Source organism: Rutilus rutilus (genome assembly GCF_951802725.1).
Source record: "Rutilus rutilus genome assembly, chromosome: 10".
NCBI lineage: Eukaryota > Metazoa > Chordata > Actinopteri > Cypriniformes > Leuciscidae > Rutilus > Rutilus rutilus.
The window spans coordinates 19,400,380-19,424,050 of NC_140215.1; the positions used below are offsets into that span (position 1 = coordinate 19,400,380).

General features: G+C 40.0%; 1 protein-coding gene across 2 annotated transcripts; it reads left to right on the plus strand.

Annotated features, from left to right (window-relative positions):
- Positions 1-2,127: 2,127 nt before the first annotated feature.
- On the plus strand, positions 2,128-18,160 carry fam124a (family with sequence similarity 124 member A). Of its 2 annotated transcripts, XM_084422429.1 has the most exons (4): positions 2,128-2,348; positions 4,748-4,779; positions 13,232-13,995; positions 16,256-18,160. In XM_084422429.1, exons 1-4 carry the CDS (start codon positions 2,296-2,298, stop codon positions 17,123-17,125), a joined length of 1,719 nt encoding a protein of 572 aa, XP_084278555.1. In that variant the 5' UTR covers positions 2,128-2,295; the 3' UTR covers positions 17,126-18,160. The 2 variants fall into 2 exon arrangements, with proteins under 2 accessions (XP_084278555.1, XP_084278556.1); XM_084422430.1 differs by lacking the exon at positions 4,748-4,779 and having other exon boundaries at positions 2,141-2,348.
- Positions 18,161-23,671: the final 5,511 nt, after the last annotated feature.

The window sequence follows — 23,671 nt, forward strand, 5'->3', positions numbered from 1 at the left end:
TCTGAATTAGGTAAGATGTGTGCTTCCATTTCAGTTTCAGCAATCCCTTCACTCGATTGGGATGTTCTCTTTTGTTCTGGGCGGCAAGTACAGTAACTGTAACATCGGGCATATTTTGTAGTATTAAACACATATTTATACTGACTTCATCAGGCTCAGAAAATTCTTTACAAAGAATGGCCTTCTCAGCTGCCATAGTTGCAACTCTTGCGTCATCAGAACAGTGTGTTCAACGCGTCACCGTTTCTGTTTAAAAAACGTTGTGCAACGTTTTGTCGGGGCTGAACGCAGCCATGATGAGTAACATCAGAGAATGTCTAATAAGGGGAGAACTTCCACTCTCAGTAAACTTCCGGCTTCTGAACTGGTTGCAGTTCCACTCTGATTCCATATGAGGGCGCTCACAGGACGAGTGCAGAATGAATGGAGGTCTATGGCAGTATACCCATCAAAATACACTTTTCTCAGGATATAATTTTTTGTCTAGTAATTTGAATGCTGTATTCGAAAAGAGATGCAAAGAAATTACACATCGCTGGGTGTTAGATTTTTTAGAGTCACTTATTTGCTTTAAAAAGTCTTTTAAAGTGTCAATGACGTCATACACATCGTACGACCAGATATACTGATTTATGGCAATCCTTCAGTCACTTTGGTGCTTTCGCGCTCTGCACTTTCTTTTCTCTCGAGGCATACACGTGCTAGAAGAGCTTTTGTTTTGTTTGTTTCTGGTCCCGCTTCGGATGCCGCGATGCCATCAAGCGGTATCTCTAGTCGTAATCAGTCCTTCACTGACCAATCAGCGTTCATTAGCAGAATGTTAGCGTGTTATGGGCAACAACAACTCAACCTCTAAGAAATCGAAAGGACATAAGTACTTGTTCATTCAACTTTCGACCTATAACCCATGTTGAACTTGCAAAACCTACAATCAAATCTGAGATTTATCAATGGCAATCGGGTGAAAGAGACGAATTTAGCTGTCTAGCCCCATAGACTTCCATTCATTTTGCACTCATGGGCGATCGCCCCCAGTGGAACTCTGGTGGAACTACAACCAAAATTAGGTACAATAGGACTTAATAGGGAGTGGGCAGGCTCTCCGTAGACGGGCTCTGGTAACATGCAGGTAGGCACGCCCTCTAGTGATGCTGATTGGTCGATTGATAAAATTAAATCTGATTGGCTAAAGAGTACGACTGATCCGTGTAGGAGGAGAGCACTGCCAGGAAAGTCTCAAAAACACATGCACACAAATCAAAGGTGATTCACACGTGATTGGCGATTTGCACATTCACATTCAAGGATAAACTCATACATTTTAAACATTCGAAGATTTTTGTGCACAGTTGTATATCTACGAATTGTGTTTTGAATTTGTAAAATGTATTTTATGAATATATCATTTTATTTTGCGCATGTGAATTGATTTTTGTGAATATTTTTTGTGCAAGTGAATTTTGTTTCTTGCCTGTGAAAGTGTGAACGCATGTGAGTTTTTTGCGTGAATTAATAATGAGACTGATCTGCTTCCACACGTTATCGTTGTTGTATTGGGAATTACATATCTGGTCATGTGATGTTAACACCACAGCCATGAGAGGGCGACCTGCTCCATGTAGATCGTGGAGGAGATGTAAAGCGCTTTGAGTAGCCTACCCAGCTATATAAATGTAACGAATTATTATTATTAGAATAAAGCTTTTTTTCTAGAAAGAATGTATCTAGCCTACATTAATAAGTTATATCTCAAGAGTAGGCCTATCCTATTAATTTTCTTAATATGTAAAACATTTTGGCAAAATAAACAAATGTGAGTGCGCCTGTAAAATATTTGTCATTGTGTCGCAACGCATCCATAATCCATAATGCATGCAGCATCCATGTCGACTATGTTTTAAGATTAATAATATTTTCGTAATGCATAGCTTTATAGATAGGCCTACTTTAAGTGATTTTTTATTTTATTATTTATCTTAATGCCCACATTCCACGCAGACTGAGTGCGCATTATGTTTGTCTCATGGTCCAGTGAAATACTCGCTGTGCCACCTGGGAGCGGTAAACGCAACGCTATTGAATTGAATGAACGACGGTGACGCACAAGCTTCACGAACGAACCAGATCAGACAGACTCTGGCGTGTCACTGTTAGCTGTTCCTGTCACCCTTACCGGGGTCTTTTGTCCATCCCAGCTTTATAAAGTTATTCGCAGTCATTGTGTGCCGTGGGCGTTAAAGTGCAGAAGAGAAAACGGGAGGCATGTGAAGTTACTGTCTGACACTTTCACCAGAGATGAAGAATTCAGTAGAAGATGAGTGGGCTGATTCAGGAGCGGAGACCGGAGGGTGAGCGATTATAAAGAACTTATTTTACTTAGATAATGAAATAAAGTAGCCTAGCTACTGCGAATACAGGCATAATGCACTAGCTTAGACGGCGATGTGATACAAACAACGCGCTTAGAAGAATCTGATTCATTTAAAGTGAGTAATTTGACGAGGATTCTGATTCATTATCCGCGCAAGTCATTAATAAAAAATCATTTTGACAGGGCGCTTAATTGAAGGTCTTGTTTCGTTTCTACCTCTTTTGCCCCATTTCTCATTTAACCATCTGTTGTTTGGCATTAACACCCAAGACATCTGGCGCAGAGATTTCAATGAGTTTAGCTGTTATTGCATGCTTCTTGGCTGATTAGCACAAGAGAGTGACAGAAGTAGCCATTCTAATAATCACATACCTCTCACGTCGGCTCTCTATCTGAGATTTAACTCGAATTATTTCAAAGTCATGTGTGATCTGTACCATCATTCTGTGCTTTCAGCTGTGAACGATGAAAAGATGCATCCTGGTTTGTTTATAGGTATGTCACATCATAATGGCTGTGTTGTAGGTGTAGGTACTGCTTTAGTAGGACTGTAGTCTTGGCATATTGCTTAAATCCTACATTCTGGAGTACATGTAACTGTGTATATAATCTGTTTTAGAATATTATTTCTTTAGATATGCTAGAATCATTTGTTGGCCTCATCACCTTTCTGATGACTTCAGTGACAGCCTTCCAGTCTTCAATTAGCTGATGCATTTATCCAAAGCCACTTACAGTACACAGCAACAACCTTTGGTTTAAGTTCAAATGTTGATAGCTTATCCATCATTGAGTTAGAACCACAACATTTCTGTTAAAATGTTCTTTTTACCACTGAGATTGATAATCTATTTCTAGATCTAGATCAAATTTATCCTTAAAATGGACAAAAATGTCTTAGAAATTTATCTGACCTAAAAATGCGTTGTATCTGGATGATCTGGCAAAAATTATTTGAAGGGCTCGTTCCCATTTGTAAATATAGCCTATATTGAATATCTTCCACGTAGTGGTTTTCAGATTAGGTTTACGTGGGTGTCTTGTTGTATGCCTTATATTCTCATTTAGTTTGTTTCCAAAACAGTAACTGACTGTAAACTGCATGAATGGCAGTAGATCAGAGAATTTAAAAAATGATGCTTTCTAATGATGCTCAAGAGTTCATTGTTGAAGTGTGAGACTAATAAAAATCAACAGAAAATTCACCACTTCTATCACCCGCATTAAGATTTTCATTATATACAGCACTCATTGATTCAGGATTAGCAAATGTAAAACACATTTCATTCACTGTAATGACAATATCGTTTAGAGGCTTTTATGATACTTTTCTTTGTATTAAATATTACATAGAAACACAAAAGTGCTTTTGCTGTTGAATGCCAAGTAAAGACCATGGTATGTACAATACAGTTTAAAAGTTTTTGAAAGAAGTCTCTTATGCTATCATCATTCTATCATTCTAATCATTCTAATATGCTTATTTGATGCTCAAGTAACATTTCTTATTATTATCAATTTTGAAAACAGTTGTGCATCTTTATATTTTTGTGGAAACCATGATTCATTTTTTCAAGATTCTTTGATGAATAGAAATTTCAAGAGAACAGCATTTATTTGAAATAGCAACCTTTTGTAACTTTATAAATATCTTACAATCACTTCACTTTTGATTAATTTATTGTGTCCTTGCAAAATAAAAGTATTAATTTCTTTAAAAATTCTTACTGACCCAAAACTTTTGAACAGTTGTGTACGTTGCACCGTATTACCAGTAAAGACCATAACATTACAGCATTAAATGACAATATTCAAAATTCAAGTTTAACTATACACAGAATTTCCTTGTTCTTAAAAAGAATTGGTATTACACTGTTCTCATTACCAGAGAAACAGGGAAGACAGCGAGAGAGAGAGATAGGAAAGGAAAAAGTTTGACCAGAGAGCGATAAAACAAAGCATGTACAATGAACACACACACACACACACACACACACACACACACACACACACAAAAAAAACACTAGGTCACAATGGCACGTGTACATAAGGTATGAAATATTTCAAACAGGTCTCATTCTTTGTTTGTTTTTTAAACCTTTCTCAGCAACAGTTGAGAGCTGGGAGCATAGAAGGTTTTTGACACAAAGCAGCTAAAGACACAATCTTTGATCATAACTTTTGCATATATGTGTGTGTACTGTATACACTAGACTAGAGGATCTACTACACACACTATATACCATAACACCCAGGATTGTTTGTCCAGATGTAGGACCTTCCTTTGAAACCTTGGAATCCTAAATCACTCTAACAGTCTCTAACAAAAGTCTCTCTCTGTTTCTCTCTCCTTTCTGTCATTCACTCTCTTCTCAGGTCTGACTACAGTCTTATGTCATCAGCAAGCAGTGAGTACATGTCATTTGTTGGTACATTCCCCTTGCAATTCAGATTAACTTTCTAATAAAACATGTCTTAATCAAACACATACTCACACATTTTCAACTCGCCATATCTGACTGATGCACTTCAAATACCATCATGTTGTCTTGTTCTCACTGGGGTGTTTTTAAGGGACTATTATTTGCAAAGCTAATCTTGGAACAATATGTATTTCAAAAAGCACATTAGAAATTACAAGTGGAAGATTTCAGTTAGTTAAAACACTTGACAATTGTTGCCATGACAGTGAGATTAGTTTGTTCTCGAAATCACAGCTTGAAGTGTTTCGCAAGCTCTAACACCTCCACTTGTTTGTGTGTGAGTGCCTGCTTGTGTGTGTGTCTGTGGCTGACCTTTCCATGTGGCTGTGTTGGGCCCAGTCTGTTTCCCTATGGAGGGATTAATGTCCAATATTAGCCCATTAATCTGGGCAGCAGGAAACACTCCTCCCAGTGACAGCGCAGGAAGAACACTCTTTTACTCACCCACTCACATATAGACACACTCACCTACTCACACAAGCATACACACACTCTAAAACCTAGAGCCCATCAAGGACACCGCATAATAGACTGTATAATTTACTGAAGAATGAAGAAAAGTGGTTCAGTGGGGAATCAGGGACAGAAAATGAAGAAAACAGAATGAGACTGAGAAATAAGGAGAGAGGGGGAGAAAGAGAGGGGCTGCTCTCTCTCTCTCTCTCTCTCTCTCTCTCTCTTGTCTCTCTCTCTCTCTCTCACACACACACACACACATATATATATATATATATTTCATTAGATGACAGGGTGCAATTTATAATGTTCATTTATAATGAGAATGTTATTTTGAATTCATATTCCATTGTCTTTTTCTTTATCAAAACACCTCCACATGGAAGGGAAATGTTTTTCACTTTTTCCACCACATTTCCCTTTATTGTTTCTGCATTCAGCAACAGCATGACAATATGCTTTCTTGAAATGCTGCCATGAATAACTGCTTACTGCTTACATCAGTCATGTCAGCATTTCGTCGCTTCTGCAGCTCATCAGATTTTGTCTGTAACCATGTGCACAACACTTTCCTCTCTATATCTTTGTTTTGTCACATCACTAACAACTTCAATGCTCTGCATAAACAGAATCTGGAGTCGAATGCATATTCTCTGAACTCTGTGTTCCCTCTTTATATCTGTATACATTTACTTTTCTACACTGAAAAAAAGAGAAATGCTTCATGTGGTTACATCTAAATTAATTGATTTTAATGCAAATCAAAAATATTATTTAACATCACTCAGTCAACCTAAATGCATTGTTACACCAACAAGGTTAAATATAAGGGGCAGATAAGAGAGAAATAGCCATAATTGCAGGTCACCACTTTTACAGTGTAAGAATGGCACCAGATTGTGGTGTATATTAGGGATGGTTAAGCTGGTGCTAAACTTATTTAATGGTGTTGCTTAAGTCTCACACAGCCAAATAGATTACATTCCATTACAGACTCAACTGAGATTACAGATGGTTTAAAGTGATCAAGCTCAAGTTCTTGAATCTAGCTGAACGCAGAGCTGCGTCTCATAGTCAGGAAAGATACACAGAAACTTACAGACCAGATTTCCCTTATTTAGATATATGTGACCCTGGACTACGAAACCAGTCACATGGGTCATTTTTTTTTAATTTAGATTATCTTTACTTAATATCTTAATGATTTTTGGCATAAAAGAAAAATCGATCATTTTGACCCATACTTTGACCCATGTTGGCTATTGCCACAAATATACTCGTGCGATTTGTGACTGGTTTTGTGATCCAGGGTCACATATGCTAACATGAGAATATGCTGCTGTATTTCAACCCTGTTACAGTAAGTTTGGAATTTATTAATAATGTGAATAGATAACTTAGTAAATTATGGTAGTATCACTGCCTTGTAATAATTCACAAATTATAACTGAAAAAAAATATTAATAACTGATAACATTAATGTCACAATCCTTAGTCACCAGACCAGTCACCTTGAACTACATTTCCCATAATCCCTCCTGGCTCACACCTGCACACACTTCACAATCATTCACACTAGGTATGTGAATTTCTGGCAAAAATGCCATTTGACAATCGAGTAGCAGAAGTCGAATATTGTAAAAAAAAAAAAAACCGCACATTCTGACAATGACAGAAAGAGAGGCCAATTTCATCTTTAGCGATTTGTCATCAAACAAACTGTTTATTAATTGAACAAGTAACATGTTCTCATCGTTATCTTTTTTACATTGTAGGCCTATGGTAGGCTAATTGGAAGAAAAAAAAAGTATAAAAACAATAAGCATGACAGTCCGTTTCTGCAACGCCATACCAGATGCTCGTTAGATAAAAAAATTAAATAAATGCGGTAGTATACATGTCATAATGATTTTATGCGAACCTGCCTTAAACAGCTTTAACTGCCTACTTTAAAAAAAACAATTTTTAACAAATTAGTTTCAATCAATGTAACTATTCATAGCCTAGGCATATGTCACTTTCTTGTTAAAAAAAATAAGCATCAACATGTTCTGGGAGGAGACGTGAGCGCAACCTATTAACAATTAGTCCAGCCGCGGAGAACACCCGCTCGGATGGATGGACTCAGAAGTTGCAGGCACACTCTAGTAGGAGATTGCTAACTTTGCCAGGCGGGGATATTTCTTCTCGTTGGCCTTCCACCATGTCATGGGGTCAGCGTTCATTGGTGGGCATATGTCTTGGCAGTATTGCAAGAGTTCGGTTGTGGCTGTTGCTGTCTGCTCGATGTTATCCTCGCCAAACAAGACAGCAATCGTTGCAGCAGAGAGGGCGTCATTTCGTGGATTTTTAGCCGCCGGTGATTCAGTAGCCCTTTCTCCCAATTCCTCTGCGCCTTCCGTGTCTCCAACGTTATCAATGCTGACTTCGGCCTGCACAGCGCCTCTAACATCATCTGTTGCAAATCTCAGGTGCTTGTGCCTTCGGTCTAGGAATGATGCGATGTATGACTTCTGCAGGCCCAAGTCTCCTTTCCAGTGAGACAGACACTGTGCTTTTGAATCCCTTGACTTTGGCGTTCTCCCCTGGGATTTCTTTGAGATCCAAGGCAGTGGTGGGACATTTTAGCGAGTGCAACACGGGTAAGACGTGTCCATTACAATCCAACTATCATCTGTCAGTTCTAGGGTGCGTGCATCTGATAGTTTAGTGACACTCCTGTTTGATAAGGCAGCACACACGGCCCATCGCTGCTCCAATAAGCGCTCGAACATGTCATATACCGAATTCCACCTCGTCTTATAGGGTTGCACTAACTTATGCTCAGGTATGTTCTGGAGTAGTTGCTTTTGCTTTAGTGCCTGTGTTGCAACTGTGCTGTGATGGAAATGGGAAACTAGGCGATTAGCAGCTCCAATTATGTGTTTTATGTTCGGTAGTTTGAAACCATTGTTTATTGCAAGTTGAAGTGAGTGTGTGAAACGGCTGTGAGTCCCATTCAAGTTCATTGTTAGCATTGGCCAAAAACATATTTTTGGCGTTGTCCTGCACGCCTGTGACTGTGACCTTTCCAGTTAGCCCCCACTGGTCTCTAGCATTAGAAAGAACAAGTGCCAGATTTTCAGCCGTGTGTTCCTCTGGCATGGCTTTGGTTTGCAGAACGGCACTCTGCATCTCCCAGTTAAGCATGTAATGGCAAGTGATCATAACATATGATTCATTTGTCAGTGCCGTCCACGAATCCGTGGTCAATGACACTGTACGTGCACTCGCTAAACGGCCGCACAGATCAGTTGCACTTTCACCATGCATTTTTTCTACTCTGGTGGTGATTGTCTTTCTTGTTGGAATGGTGTATTCAGGCTCAATGAATTTCATTAGCTCCCGGAAACCTTCTCCTTCAACAAAGCTGACGGGAAGCATATCCTTAGCTATCATCTTAGTAATTAGCATAGTTATCTGCTCACTACGCCTAGCATCCAACTTACGTCTACCCAAGAAACTAGCCATTGACTGCTGGGTGCTGCCTGAGGAGGATGAAGCTTTGATCTCAGGTGGCTATGCATCGTTGTTGTAGAGTGGTGGTATGCCAGCTTTGCTTGGCATAATTTACATTCAACTTTATCATTGTTAATTTTTTTAAACAAGTCCCACGCGGAGCTTCTTGGTTGTTGCATGGTTGGTCGCAGAGTTAACGGTCACGACAATGCTCTTCTTCTGTTGTTTGTTTACACTATATACACAATGCAGGTAGCCTAGATCGCGCAGTAGGGCGCAACCTACTTGTAAGCGAAACCTTGTGTCCCCGACAGGAAAACACCCTGCTGTGCGATCTGTGACAGTAGGCACGGCGTCAATTATGTAGAACACATTGGAATTGCACGAAAATATAACGATATTTCGAAAAAGCTTTATGATCGAAATTTTATGATCGAATTTCGCACGCAGTTCGGCTATTCGACTATTCAAAGATCGTGACTCATCCCTAATTCACACCTGCCATCAATCACCATCAGCTCCACTCTATTTAAGACTGCTCCACACGCTCGTCAGTGTCTGGTCTTGTTGTTCAACACTGTCCATCGTACTGTGACTTATCACTCACATGCCAGTATCACCATCAAGATCTGCAATCCAGAGACTCACCTGCTAACTTCCTGTGTGTTATTCAATAAACTCTATTCAGATTTTACCTGTGTCTGCATTCTTCTGTTCTGTGACAGAAGACCAGACCTTAAAATGGATTATGCAGCGCGATTTGCTGATGTGGCTCATGAGTTTTTTTTTACTGAAAATTCTTTGACGACAAGACCCTACCAGACACCTCTGGGCTGAACTGGAGGGATGCTATAATCCGGTGTCTGGAGAGTGTTTACCCCCGGTCCAGAACACAGCCGTGCCCAGAGTCCATTCCACCACCATCGACCACGGAGGAATCATGTGAGCCCCTCGTAGACGGAGAGCTACCACCCGCCGTGTTAGCCAGTGCCCGAAGATAAGAGGTCAGTGCCTTTAAGAATGTCTAGCCTTCATCTGCTTCCATCACCACCCTGCTCAGCCAGTCCTCCAGCCCCGCCTCTGCTGGAGGTTGTCAGCCCTTCGCCATCTCCTGTAATGCCAAGCACTCACGTTGAGCTTAAGGTCCTACAACCACCATCAGTGCCTGAGCGGATAGATCCAGTGGTTCCGCCTCCAGCCTCAGGTCGTCTCGCTCCGCCTCAGCCCATCAACCTGTGTCGGCTCCACCTTGGCTCCTCCCACCTTCGACTCCACCAGACACCCTCTGCCTTTTGACTTCACTGGGTTGCCTCGTCCCACCGGCTCTACCTTGATCAGTTGTCACACCACCTCCACCACGGACTTGCGGATCTTCCGCTACGCTCCGTTCCTCCACCCCTATGGCTGCAGCAGGCTCCTCCTTCCCTTCGGGTACGCCTCGGTTCTCCATCACACTGTCACAATCTTCAGTCACAAGATTCAGTCACAAGACCAGTCACCTTGCACTACATTTCCCATAATCCCTCCTGGCTCACACCTGCACACACTTCACAATCATTCACACCTGCCATCAATCACCTTCATCAGCTCCACTCTATTTAAGCCTGCTCCACACACTCATCAGCATCTGGTCTCATTGTTCAACACTGAACCTCTACCTGACTACTTCCCTGTGGATTACTTACCTGTGCATCGAACTGTCCCGCCCTTCGTCTTCAGTCTTCTTGTGTGTCATTGTCTGCCAGTCTTCAGTCCACCAGCCACTTCTGTTCTCTACCTGCAACAGATAAGACTTATCACTCACATGTCAGTATCACCATCACGATCTGTAATCCAGAGATTCATCTGCTAACTTCCTGTGTGTTATTCAATAAACTCTATTCAGATTTTACTTGTCTGCATTATTCTTTTCTGTGACAATTAGGCTTCTCTTTTGATGTTTCACTAGATGTTTCTGCTAATCCTCATACATTGAAAAATGTTTAGGGTTGTCACAGATTGCAATAACCACTATGTCTGACGATAATTGGGGAGAAAAAAAATAAAGAATAGTGTAACCATTATAATATACTGATAGTGTGTTTAAAAGATGTCAGAATGATCAAAACATTTAAAATGTATAAATATCACAACATAACTAAACATTTGTATATAAAAAAACAACAACTCACAAATAAAGTTATAATTATATGCCATTAACTTGATAAATGGGGACTTGCAAACTGCAATATGAACAAATATACCAATGAAAAACAACACTTAAAAATAAAATTACTTTTATTTTAACATTTCCTTTGAGTTAAATCTATAAAACAATGTGAAGTAGTTCAGTATCTGTGATTTCTTAATTGCATTAGTAATAAGTCAAAGGATACCGTTTCCTGAGAATCAGCCGTGTGTCTGCGGGGCTAAGTGCCATATCATTCACATTTAATTTCTTCCAGCTGAAAGCTTTTGGCAATTGAAATTATTAACTGGATCACATTAGGTCTGTCGTGAGACTGTCTGCATATGTGTATTCAATCTCAAAAGGTCATACAGTAGAAAATATATTGTATGGTTTTGAGTCTGAGCAAGTACCTTTGCTTAGTGAATATATAGGGTACTGCTTAGTTTTTCTACACTGATCAATTGAAAGGATCCTTCATTGAATGATGTGTGTCAGTTACACCTGCAAGAGTGCAGTGCAACTAGAGAAGTGTGTTTACTTGCGTGAGTGTGTTTTTGTGTGTACGTGTGTAAGAGCATAGCGTTCCCTCGGCCTCCGGTGCCCCCAACCTTAAACAACAAACAAACTGGGACGAGTCCCATGAGTCAGGAGACAGAGTTTTGGGGGGGGGAGTGGAGGAAAAGAAAGAGGCAGGTGTCCATGCCCTGCCACTTTCTGCTACATACTGAGAAAAATGTTTGATTCTGTGTTTGTTAGAGTAGCTATAAACAATAACTGTGTTCTCATAATAACAACACAAATATATATATTGCTGCTATAGATTAAAGCAGCCAGACAGATGGATATATCTATAAAAGGGTTTGCTACATTATGCAGCATTTCTTAGAATGTTGAGAGATCATGTGTTTTTACATCACGTCATACAATTACAATTGTTTCCTGCTCATGAATATTGAGGTTTGATTTCTGCAATCATAAAATGTCACATATGCCTTTATCACTTTGTTAACTGGGTCTTTTATGTACTTTAGTGCTCAAGGATATTTGTGTGTGTGTGTGTGCACTAAAGGCTCGGTCTGGTCAAAGGTTCAGTGGAAGGGCAAACCTTATTCAGAAGTCCTACAGGGAGCCAAAGCATTTCTCCAGGGTTACTAACCATCCACTAATGCAACTAATGAGGCTGTACTGGTCACTATACAGCCTGATTACAGAACATGAGCACATGGATGAAAAGATTTCATTCAGTCTTGAGAGCCCATCCATTTTTTTTTCATTTCCCGCAGTGCTTTCCTTTATAGAAGTCAAAGTTGAAGTAGGTTTGCCAGAACAAAGCAGAACATGTAACTCACAAATACACCTCATACAAATAAAGGCAATAGTGTATAGGCTTGGTAGCAGTGCACAAACTGAGGGAAGTCTGGGAAAGCATATATCCCAAATAAGGGATAAATGTCTTACCATATACTTATTTCCCTAAATATTTTTGTAGTAGGAAACATAATTAAACATCAGTTTGCTTTAAACAGTCAGCAAAAGATTACACATTACACGTTAATGTGATTTCAGACTGTATTTTCTGTCCCTTTTAAAAACAATCTGACTAAAACTGCACGTCTTCCCTTATGACTATTTAACCATATGATATTTTTTATTATGAAAATATGATGAAAAAAAAATGAAAAGCAATAATGGTTTGAGGCAGTTTTAAAGGATTGTGTCCTTAGTTAAAAAGGATAAAAAAAATCACTGGATTATTAATCCATTTTATTTATATATTACTTTATAAAAATAATTTAAAGTAGCATGAAATGAAAATTCAATCTATTTTCTAAATGTACGTTAATGGTCTTTGTGAACAATTCAATCAATGCATGTTTCATTTTTTTATTATTAATTGTTTAATCAATATGTTTAATCCTAACTTTATCTTCCGGTGAAACAACAGACTTCTTTCTGCTGATGTATTTTGTACTTCTCCAATTTGGTCCTTTTAAACCCCACACCTTTCTTACAATTCACTGCAATCTCACATTCAGATCTGCCTCCATCCAATTTAACAACCTAAGTCCCCAACCTACATTTTTCTATTATCCGTTTCACACGGATGTTTGTCACAATACAGAAGAAAATCTGTCGCTACATTGTTGAACTGGAATTCATATATATTATATTGAATTAGTGCAGCAACATGTTTATGGATCATTCTCTTCATGTCTCTCTATCCACCCACCTCTTGTTATGTCTTTTTGTTAGGTGATTTGTCCATGGGGGACCTACAAGACCCTTTCCTAGTTTCTATCCACATCATCACTGACCCCGGTCAGGCCAAAACGCTCCAGCAAGCTGCTGATCAGGTCCTCTCCTGGCTCCACCCGGAACTTACCCTCTTCAGGGTGTCAGAACGGGCAGGTGGTCTCTCTCGAAAGCCCAAGGCCCACCTACAGCGCGTCACTGAACCGCCATCACACCAGCCATCCTTGGCCGTCATCCTATTTCTACAGGATGAATATGGAGGTGAAGAGAGTCTTAAACGTCTCCACTGTCAACTGAGATGCCCACCGTGGCGATACCACCACACAGAGCGTGTGAACGGACGAGGGCTGTTACCCCTTTCACCAGCCAGCCAGGACTTTGTTACACTGGCACCAGGCACACCACTATGGGCACTTCGCCAGGTGCACTATGGCAAAGAGATTGTGCGTTTTACGGTCTACTGTCGCTACGAGACCTACACCGAACAGGTGCGTCTGTACAGGCTGCTCCTGCGCCGAAGGCTTGCCCAGAAGAAGGAGGATTTCTGCTTCTGTGTGGTCTACTCCAACCCTGAGACAGAAATCCAGTTGTCATTCAAGCGGGTGCCCCGAGGCCAGAGCCCCGCCCCCACTGAAAATGCTGTGATGGAGATTCGAGTGAGGGATGTCGGTGAACTTGTGCCACTGCTGCCACGCCCCTGCACGCCCATCAGTGACGTCCGCTGGCAAACCAACGATTATGACGGGAACAAAATATTGCTACAGGTAAGACAGAGAGTATATTTTTGGAAAATATAACTAAGAGTAGCCTTTTTTGAGGTCCTAAAAATTTGTACGGCATGTAAATGACATTCTATACTGACTTCTTTCCATGAACTGTGTAAACATTTAAATGACTAAACTATATGAGTAGAAGTATGGAAAAATAAGATTCCTACAGTGACATACTAAACTCCAATTATTTTACATAGCATTGTATAAACTCTTATTAATCAAGAGACTACATAAACTATTTGTTCTTTTGTAAAGTCTTATATTTTTTTCACACCACAGTACTGTTGCAATGAACTAGTGAATACAAGGTGATTAAAATTATAAAAAAAACACTTTCCTTTATACATTTTAAATATTGTTCATAAATTGTAACCTAAAAATGTTGATTTAAAAAAGCTCATGACATGTTATGCATCAACTAACAGTATACCATTTGAAACCTTTTATCATAAAAAAAAAAATCGTTTAGTTGAGGAATTCCCAGTAGTATACTACATTACCCACAATCCTATTGATCTCCACGAATCAGATAAGTCACTGTTACCATGGAAATGAGAATCATTGCAAAGAGTTGTGGTAAGTTTTGCGGTAGCCAAATATTAGCTAGCTGCCTACCTAACTTTAGTTCATATAAGATGCAGAGTTGTGGATCAGTTTTTCATTATTGGTTGCCTGAGATTTAGTGAGCAGCTCATATTCTTTGCATCTCTTGTGGTGTCCTAAGGGTGTTTTTGGTGGTGTCTTGCAAAACGCAAATGCTGATTTTTTCAATGTGTATCCTAGTTGAGATCCAAACACCTCCAGCCTCTTGTGTGTGGACTGGATTCAATGTAAAAGTACTAAACAAACCTAAAGACAGCTAAATTAACTAACACACAAACAGATACAGGTCAATTTTGCCTGACCTGGATTAGCTGCGATCAAAGCAGGTTTGGCTCTCGGTCTACAGCCTTTTAACTAATCAACCCCTGCTGGTGCCAAATGGCACAGGGAGGATTTCACACATAATACACATTATCGCTCAAATGAATGTGCAAAACTTTAACTGAGTCTATATACAGACATATAGACAAACTCTCTCATTTAACTAAGTCTCCCTCTTAACTCAGTCTCCTCTGTATAGTATATAGACTAGTAGCAAATTCAGATATGCCATCACAAGAATTAATTAATCATATAGAAATTTACTGTTACTGTATTTTGAGCAAATAAATATTACAGAAGACTTTTTCAAAAATAAATCTTACCAAACCCAAACTTTTGAACATTAGTGTAAATACTGTAATTTTTACACTTCAAAACACATGTATTTTGCGTCATTACCTTGCCAGTGACCATTTTGTTTACTCACCAAAAATATTTGGTGCGCTCAGTGAGTGTTAATTTGACCCTACAAGAACCCATGAGGGAAAAGGAACATAAACTATTCCAAGAGGAAAATATAGCACATACAAATTGTAATTGAACTGACAAAGAGAGAAAAGTATGAATGTGGAGACCGTGGGAAATGTGTGAGTGAAACAGTGAGAAAAAGGGGCACAAAGAGGCTCAAAGATGGATGGAAAACCAAAAAACCTAGAGGAAAATGATCGAGGGAGAGGTAGAAGGATGGAGGGAATGTGCAGTGAGGTGTGAAGCAGAAAACAGTGGAACTTTGTTACTCTCATGCGCACACACTCAAAAATGCTTAAAGAGAAATTTTCCTCTTTTCCTCTCTCACTCTATCTCTCTCTCACTCCACAGGTGTACAGTTACTTTATCGAAGCCACATTGTGTTTAGTTTGGCAGTTGCAGGAACATGGCTCCTTTTCCCAAGCTATTTTCATTTAATGTCAAACTATTATGACGTTAGAAGTTTTAAAGATTTAAAGCAGCTGATATTCAACTTGTTTTGGTTTATAACCCAGATTTTATTTTTATATAGATTGTCAAGTGGCAACAATCTGTAACACAAAAATAAAAAAATATTGAGATTTATTATATTGCCATGTACTGAATAGGCCCATCAACATTTAAAATTATTAACAGAACACAACACAAACCATATTTATCCTTTCAAACGATTTTTTATTTTAAAGTGTCTTTTGCTCACCAAAGCTGTATTTATTTGATCATAAATACAGTAAAACAGTAATATTGTGAAATATTATTACATTTTAAAATATGTGATTTTGTATTTAGAAATATTTTAGTATATCTAGACCTAGTGCCTACTAATTGCAAATAACACTCTCAATTTGACTTTTGTCAGGTTCAAGGTTCACGGTATTACCGCAAACATACCATTGCAAAGTTTTATCACCTTCCTCCTGAAGATCCTCCGGTCACCTCCCTTCCTCCACCAGAGCCGCCCCCTCCTCCTCCTCCTCCTCCTCCTCCTCCTCCTCCACCATACGGTCGCGGCCCTGCCTCCTACCGGAATCGGCGCTACCACCGGAACTCTTCGCGTTTGCGGACCCAGACCCTTCCGTCTCCTGTCACACACGCCTCCAGGACATCTCCACCTACTCTGTGTGATCAGGAGGGGCGAGTGGAGAAGCTCCAGAGGAATGTGGAACTCTTTCGGGCTGGATGGACAGGCCACCGCACACAGTCCCTCTTTTCTCTGCCTACAGATGAGTCCCGCTCCTCGTGTGCCTCCCCGTCAAGCTTCCGTCCTCGCTGCTTCTCTTCCATGGCTGCTCCAATTTTCCGTGTCAATGTCGATACGCTAGTGGGAGCTGAAGAGACAGATGTGGACACAGGACAAACCATCAGCGCCAGCTCTGTGGACCTGTCGGTGGTCTCAGGTTATTCCCATCCACAGCTGAGGCCCCGTCTAAAGGCCCCAGCACCACGGCCCAAGTCAGCTCCTCCAACAGATGGAGGTCTTGACTTTGCTGAACTGACCTATAATAACACCTCATTCTCTGTAAGACAGACTTCTGTGCCGTTTAGAACACAGAGTGTCTCTGCAAAATCCACACCCTGTGTAGTACACAAACCTCAGCGGAAGAATGTGTGGGTCTCACAGCCAGATGCGCTGCAGGACAGAGGACAGCAGAACGGCAATGGTATTGCAACAATAGATGACTGTAGTCAAGAAGGCAATGCGGAGGATGAGCAAGAATTTTACATCTAGACATGTGCAGGACAGTCATCTCATTAACATGTATGCACGCATTTGGGTAAAAAGAGGGAGATTTTGATGTATTTTATAATTGTTAGCAGTTGAGTATTTAAATGTGGAAAACCCTTAAAGGGAAAGATCAGCTAAAAAATAAAAGATGTCATCATTTACTCATCCTCATGTCGTTCCAAACCCATAATACCTTGGGTCTTCTTCGAAACACAAAGTAAGATATTTTTTATGAGACCTGAGAGGTTTCTTGTGAAAAGATACAATCACTTTATATGAACAGATTATACTTAAGCTTTTGTCCCAGTGGAGGGACATTTGTGACATGATGACAGAATTTTGGGGTGAACTATCCCTTTTAAAAGCTTTGATGTTGTTGTAGCAAATATGTTTAATTAGCAACATGCCATGCTTAACAAAGTGCATTCGTAATGAATGACTTTACTTGTTGTATGCGGTGATATTCTGTAGTGTTTCATAATAGTTGTTATAACAAAAGATCAATTGCTGATGTCAGAGAACTCAATGAGGAATATAACTCTACCACCTAGTGGTTGAATATGGCAACTACACAGGTGCTAGACACTTGTCTTGTATTATGCCACATCACAACTTTATTAGAGAAAAATATTTACTTCTCTACAATTTGTACAGTTTCACTATTTGTTCTGTATAAGAGTTTAGGAAAATTGTTTTGTTTCTGGCCTGAATGTAATGCTTTACATTATCACATATTTTAAATTATATGTACATACTTTGTTTTAAATATCAGTGACCGAGATTTTATTAGAATGACTTGTGTGCAAAATATCAATGATTATGTGGATAGACAAGAAAATAATCAAGGAATTCATTAATGTCTGCGTTTACAAATATAAAGTTATTATATTCTTTTTCAGTTCATGGTGTCAATTACTTGCTATTGATGTGATGTAATAAAACCAAATAATTATTATGTTTATTATAGGGCTTAGCAGCTGTTTCCAGGAGAGAAAAAATAATAATAAATAAATTGTGGGAAGTTTTTCTCATACTTCTACTATGATTGGTCATTGGGTCCTGTTATAAATTGTGAAAAAATTCTTTATCTAAATGTATTGCATGTAATGCATAATATGGCCAATATGTTCACCTGGTAAAAGACAGGAAACAAGATTTATACTTCATGGAAATATGTATGTCTGTTAATCATTATAAGCTATTATGATCTGATTCAAATACTGGTTGCAAATGTGTTCTGCATTAGGTTATTGAGCCATGTAAAAAAGTGACTAATTTCTCTCACGTAGTACCCTTTTATTTCATCCATCCCCCCATTTTTTTCTGAAAACAAAACATTAAGTACCAGTCTCCTAACTGAATTTCCGTCTCAAAATTCTTTCAAAACATGGTTCAATGTAGGGTCAAAGGTCAAAGATGTTTTCAACAGTCAACGCCTTTATGTTTCAGTACATTCATGTAACCTGTTGATACTCGTGCACATACATATATACACATACAGGAAAGACATGCCTGGGTTCCGTCCTTTTGAGTTGCCCCTCTGTCAGTGCCAGAACACCCCCTCCCCCAACTAATTCCGTGAGCGTACCTGGCACATCGCTACGGCGATACAGGCTCTCAGTGCTACCGCGCTCCGGCACTGGACTGGGATTCTGTTAATCCGGTCCAGCAGCCACAGAGCTATGGAAATAGGGCAGGAGAGGTGAACGAAAGAGAGCACTCACCAAATATCACATAGCTTTAGTTCCTTCCAACACACAAATCTCGGACAGACCCTGCTAGAACATAAATCAGCTCTAATAAAGTCAGTTCCTGTGAAGCAGTTGTAGATTAAACATGCGATTAATACAATGACAGAATAATCAGTCAAGAATAATTATAATCATCATCATCATCATTAGTATTACTACTACTACTACTATTAACCTATTACATACTATTACTATTACTACTACGACTAATAACCTATTACCTACTATATATATATATATATATATATATATATATATTAATAATAATCATAATATTAATTATATAATAATTAGTATTGACATTCACATAATAATAATGATTGCTGTATAATTGATGTATAATTATACACTTGTATTAATATTTAGCTCTGAGAATAATAATAAGAATGCATATTATTAATAGCTAATATTAGAAGTAGTAGCAGTGCTCACCCTACAATATACATATATGTGTATTCATATAAATGTATTATTATTTAATAACAGTGAGAATAATAATAATAATTATTATTATTATAATTATTAATAGTTATTAGTAGTAGTATAGTAGCAGTGCTCACATCATAATTTTATCATAACAATTCCTAGCATGAATATTTATTATCAGGCCCCGTTCTACAGGGGTTCTAGCAAAAGGAAGAGCAGCCTCAGTTGATACTGTAATAATATCATATTGGCCCTGTGTCCCGAATGGCACCCTAAACACTCACAGTCTTCATATATGAGTCCATATTGTGACGTAATGGCACTTTGGCTGGATCCCAAGTAGCACACTTCATGTGGACTTGCGGTCTCGTGGCCTTAAATTGCGCATGCTCGCCAAGTGTACAAGTCCGTAGGGTGTCCCATTCGGCATTTCAGCGCTTAGAAGTGTGCTCGCGAGCGCTGCCTTTGTGCCTTCAAAGCAGACTTCGGCAAAACCTGCACTTTCGCACCCTCCACACGAGTTACCTAGCCAGGAATCATTGCGAAGTTGCGAACGCCCAGTCAGATAATTGAGGGGAGGAGTTTCGTGGCTGTTTAACTTTCGGTGCCATGATGTCATCAAGCCTGTCCCAAAATACACTCTCGCGTGGACTCGAGGCCAGCGCCCCTTTGGTCTGCACTTCTTGACGTCACCAAGTGTGACCTCGAAGGAGGTCCACAAGCCCTGACTGTGCCATTTGGGATCCAGCCTTTGACTGTCGGGAAGAAGTGTGCTGCGGAGCTCGCTTCAGTGCAGGCTCAGCAAAAGTGCACATCAGGGGACTTAACAGACACGTGCACGTGGCAGTCATTGAAAGTCCTTCACCGGCAGTCACTCAAGGCGAGTATGACTGTCCTCTCCGTTGTTTCTACTTGTGGGTCTTCAGATGGCTGTAGAGGCCAAACCGCAATCCGCTTACTTTGGTGCAGTGTGGGCAGAGGAGAGTGGTGATCGTTGGTGGTGGTTGAGCCTTTTTAGCAATAAAGATGGCAAATAGGGTGGGTGCGATGATGTTATCCCTGTTTGACCCCCATTTCCAATGTGAAAGGCTTGGAGCTGCCGTTGCTGAGTACTGTGACTGACATGACATAATGTGGAAGCCTCAGTATTCTGATATACTTGTCATGACAGCCGTACCTTGATAGTATGCTCCACAGAGCCTGGCGGTCTACCGTGTCAAAAGCCTTTATCAGGTCTATAAAGGCCATGTACAAAGGCTGCCTTTCTTCACTGCATTTTCCCTGTAGTTGCTGTTCTGTGAATATCATGTCTGCTGTACCTCTGGATGGGCAGAAGCCACACTGTAATTCTGGGAGTAATCCCTCAGACAGTGGTAGCAGTCGGTTTGCAAGGACTCGAGCAAGGACTTTGCCTGTTTTTGACAGGATTGAGATGCCCCTGTAATTTCCACATTCAGCTTTGTCCCTCTTCTTTAATATGGTCAATATTAGAGTGTCCATGAGCTCTGAGGAAAGTTCTTCTTTTTCCCAGACCTTGAGGAGTAGGATATGAATGTGGTACAAGAGCTCTGATCCACCTTCCTTTAAGATCTAAGCTGGGATCACATCTGAACCGGTGGCCTCGTTGTTCTTAAGGCTCCTGATGGTGTCTTGAACCTCTGTTATAGTTGGAGGTTCCCCCATGTAATTTCTGATGGGACTTTGGGGGATGTGTTTAGTAATGTCTATTTCAGTTGTGCTGTCCCTGCTAAGGAGTTCTTGGAAGTGCTCCTTCCATCGGGTGTTAATTAACTCGTTGTCCTTCAGCAGCTACTGCCCATCCTTTGTGCGCAAGCGATTTAAGCCATGGTAGCTTGGACTATAGTCTGCCTTGGTAGCAGTGAAAAAGCCTCTGGTGTTACCCTCTGTCCACCAAGAGTTATTTAACTCCCTCACCTGTCTGCTTTGGATCTGGAGTGAGCCACCCTTTTGGCCTTGCAGGTTACATCATTTTGCCAGGCATGAAAGGCTTTCCTTTTCTTGGAGATGAGTTGTTCCATCGATGTGTTATTCTCCTCAAACCAGTATTGGTGTCTTCTGGACTTGTACCCAAAAATGGTTTTGCAGGTAGCAAGGATGGTCGACTTGAGCAGACTCCAGTGCCCTTCAATGTCATCAGGGTATTCTTGTTGGAGGCTTTCCCAAGGGAGGAGTGAAGTCGCTGTTGGATGCCAGTCTCCAAGATGCCTTAAATTGTTTTTTCTAGCGAAAGAGTGTTAGTGATGGTGAGGTTGTACTGAGCAGACTTGCTGAGAAGCATTACTTCATTAGAGTTGATGTTCCCAATGCCTTCCTTTCCTACAGTTCCCTTCTAGAGGTGTTGATCCCGGCCAACCCTGGCAGAATAAGTTTATCTTCCCTGGGGATTCTTGACAGTGTCTCGTCTAAGCAGGTGTAGAAGGTCACTTTTACTTACTCTTCAGAGTCTAAAGGGGCATAGGTGCTCACAACTATTGCTATCTGGTTGCTGGCAAGCACCAGACGGATGGTCATGAGACGCTCACTAATTCACTAATTCACTAGAGGTGGCTGATAAGCTGGTTCTTAATAGCAAATCCAACACCATTTGATCCTGGGCTCATCAGCAGCTTTTCCTTTCCAGAAGAAAGTGTAGCCACCATTCTCCTCTTTTAGTTGTCCTTTGTCTGCTAGTCCGGTTTCAGAAAGGGCGGCTAGGTCAGTCCAGTATTTTCTTAGTTCTCTAGCGATGATTGCGGTTCTCCTCTCCGGTCTATCTCTGTGTTTCTGACCGCGAATGGTGATCCCTCTGGATGTGATAATCCGGTAAGGAGGTTTGAAGCAGGCTATTTTTAGGGCACCTTTTCGAGCCCCTTCCCCATGTGGGGTGAGCAGAGTGGATCCTATAGAGGGCGGCTCAGTTGTGGGTGCAGCTATGGTTGCAGCGCCATTGACAAAACAGATTTGGCAAACTCTCCAGTGCGTATTTGTGTTTGCGCTCTGGAGAATGTCAAATGTTTCTATTTACTTCTAATCCTTGTCAGTAATCGCATGTTGTCTGAGTAAGTAAAAAAAAAAAAAAAGTATTTACTTTGCGACCTTTAAAAAAGTATGCTATATAGGCTAATGTAGTATGAATATGGGTAGTTTGAATGAAATTTGGACGCACTACATCTGCCATGTTGTTATGGTCACATGACCACCAGCTTCAGTTGCATCGCTTCCCTGCCATTCATAAATCCCCTCCTGTGGCCTCACGGGATAGTAAGTGTCCTGCAGAATCTTGGCGGTTTTTCTAATACGTATTCAGACATACTACTCTTTTGTAATACTGTTTTCACATACTATATAGTAAGGAAGTATTTGATTTTGGATGCAGCATAGAGTGTTTTTGCAGTGGTGAGCAATGTAGCCAATCACAGAAAAGTTTGTTGATCTCTTGAATTCAATGGCCAATCAGGGGTGTTTAATTTAGTCAGAATCCACTCACCGGTCAAAACGCTGAATCATCTCATTAACAACACAATGTAAATAAGAGATTCCTTGTGCAGTGGAGACAACTTAATTGATTATTACAGAAATTTGTGAGATTACGATGAACTGAGATGAGTGACAATTTTTTGTGATTATAAGGGAGTGATTTCTAGGCTATATAATTCATTCAAAAATTTAGTTTTTCATTCTGTTAAGATGGCCAACAGCCAATTACACGCTGCAAAGTTTTGGAAGTGACAACCACATATAAATGCGGGATTCACTCTCGAAATTTCTCGAACAAAAATATGTATAAAAAAAGAGATAATAAAACCTCCCAGCTAACAATTTTTGGTTCCCATAACGTTAGTTTTTGGTACCCAGAACATTCTCAGAATGTTAGTTTATGGTTCCCAGAACGTTATTTTTTATGGTAACCACCCAGCAACGTTCTGGGAATGTTATTTTATTGTTACATAAAAATAAAACCAAAAAAGAACGTTCCCCTAACGTAAGTATTTGGTTCCCAAAAAAATAACCAAAAAATAACATTAGGGGAACGTTCTGTGTTAACTGTAAGAGCACTAATTTCAGAAGCATCCTCAGTGATTTGATTCTGGAACCTTTATTTGATTTGATTCTGGATATTAATACTAATATAGGCTATTAATAAGTAAATATGGCTAAATGCAAACACAGAACTGTGGAAATGTTATCTGTGTCTCTCCCACTTGCCCCTGCCTCTATATATTTGCAATCCTTCTCCACTACATACTTAATTGTGAGAATGTAATGCTGAATTTAGTATGTTCAGGCAGCAAATGTCACACACTGATGTTACTCCCACTTAGGATTGGCCAGTTGTAATTTTTTTTCCATAAAGGACTGAAGATAGTTTCAA

Coding starts and splice junctions, on each gene's coding strand:
- fam124a (XM_084422429.1), top strand. CDS start 2,296: ATGAAGAATTCAGTAGAAGATGAGTGGGCTGATTCAGGAGCGGAGACC. Junction 2,349..4,747: donor TCAGGAGCGGAGACCGGAGG/GTGAGCGATTAT, acceptor CTCTCTTCTCAG/GTCTGACTACAGTCTTATGT. Junction 13,996..16,255: donor GGAACAAAATATTGCTACAG/GTAAGACAGAGA, acceptor GACTTTTGTCAG/GTTCAAGGTTCACGGTATTA.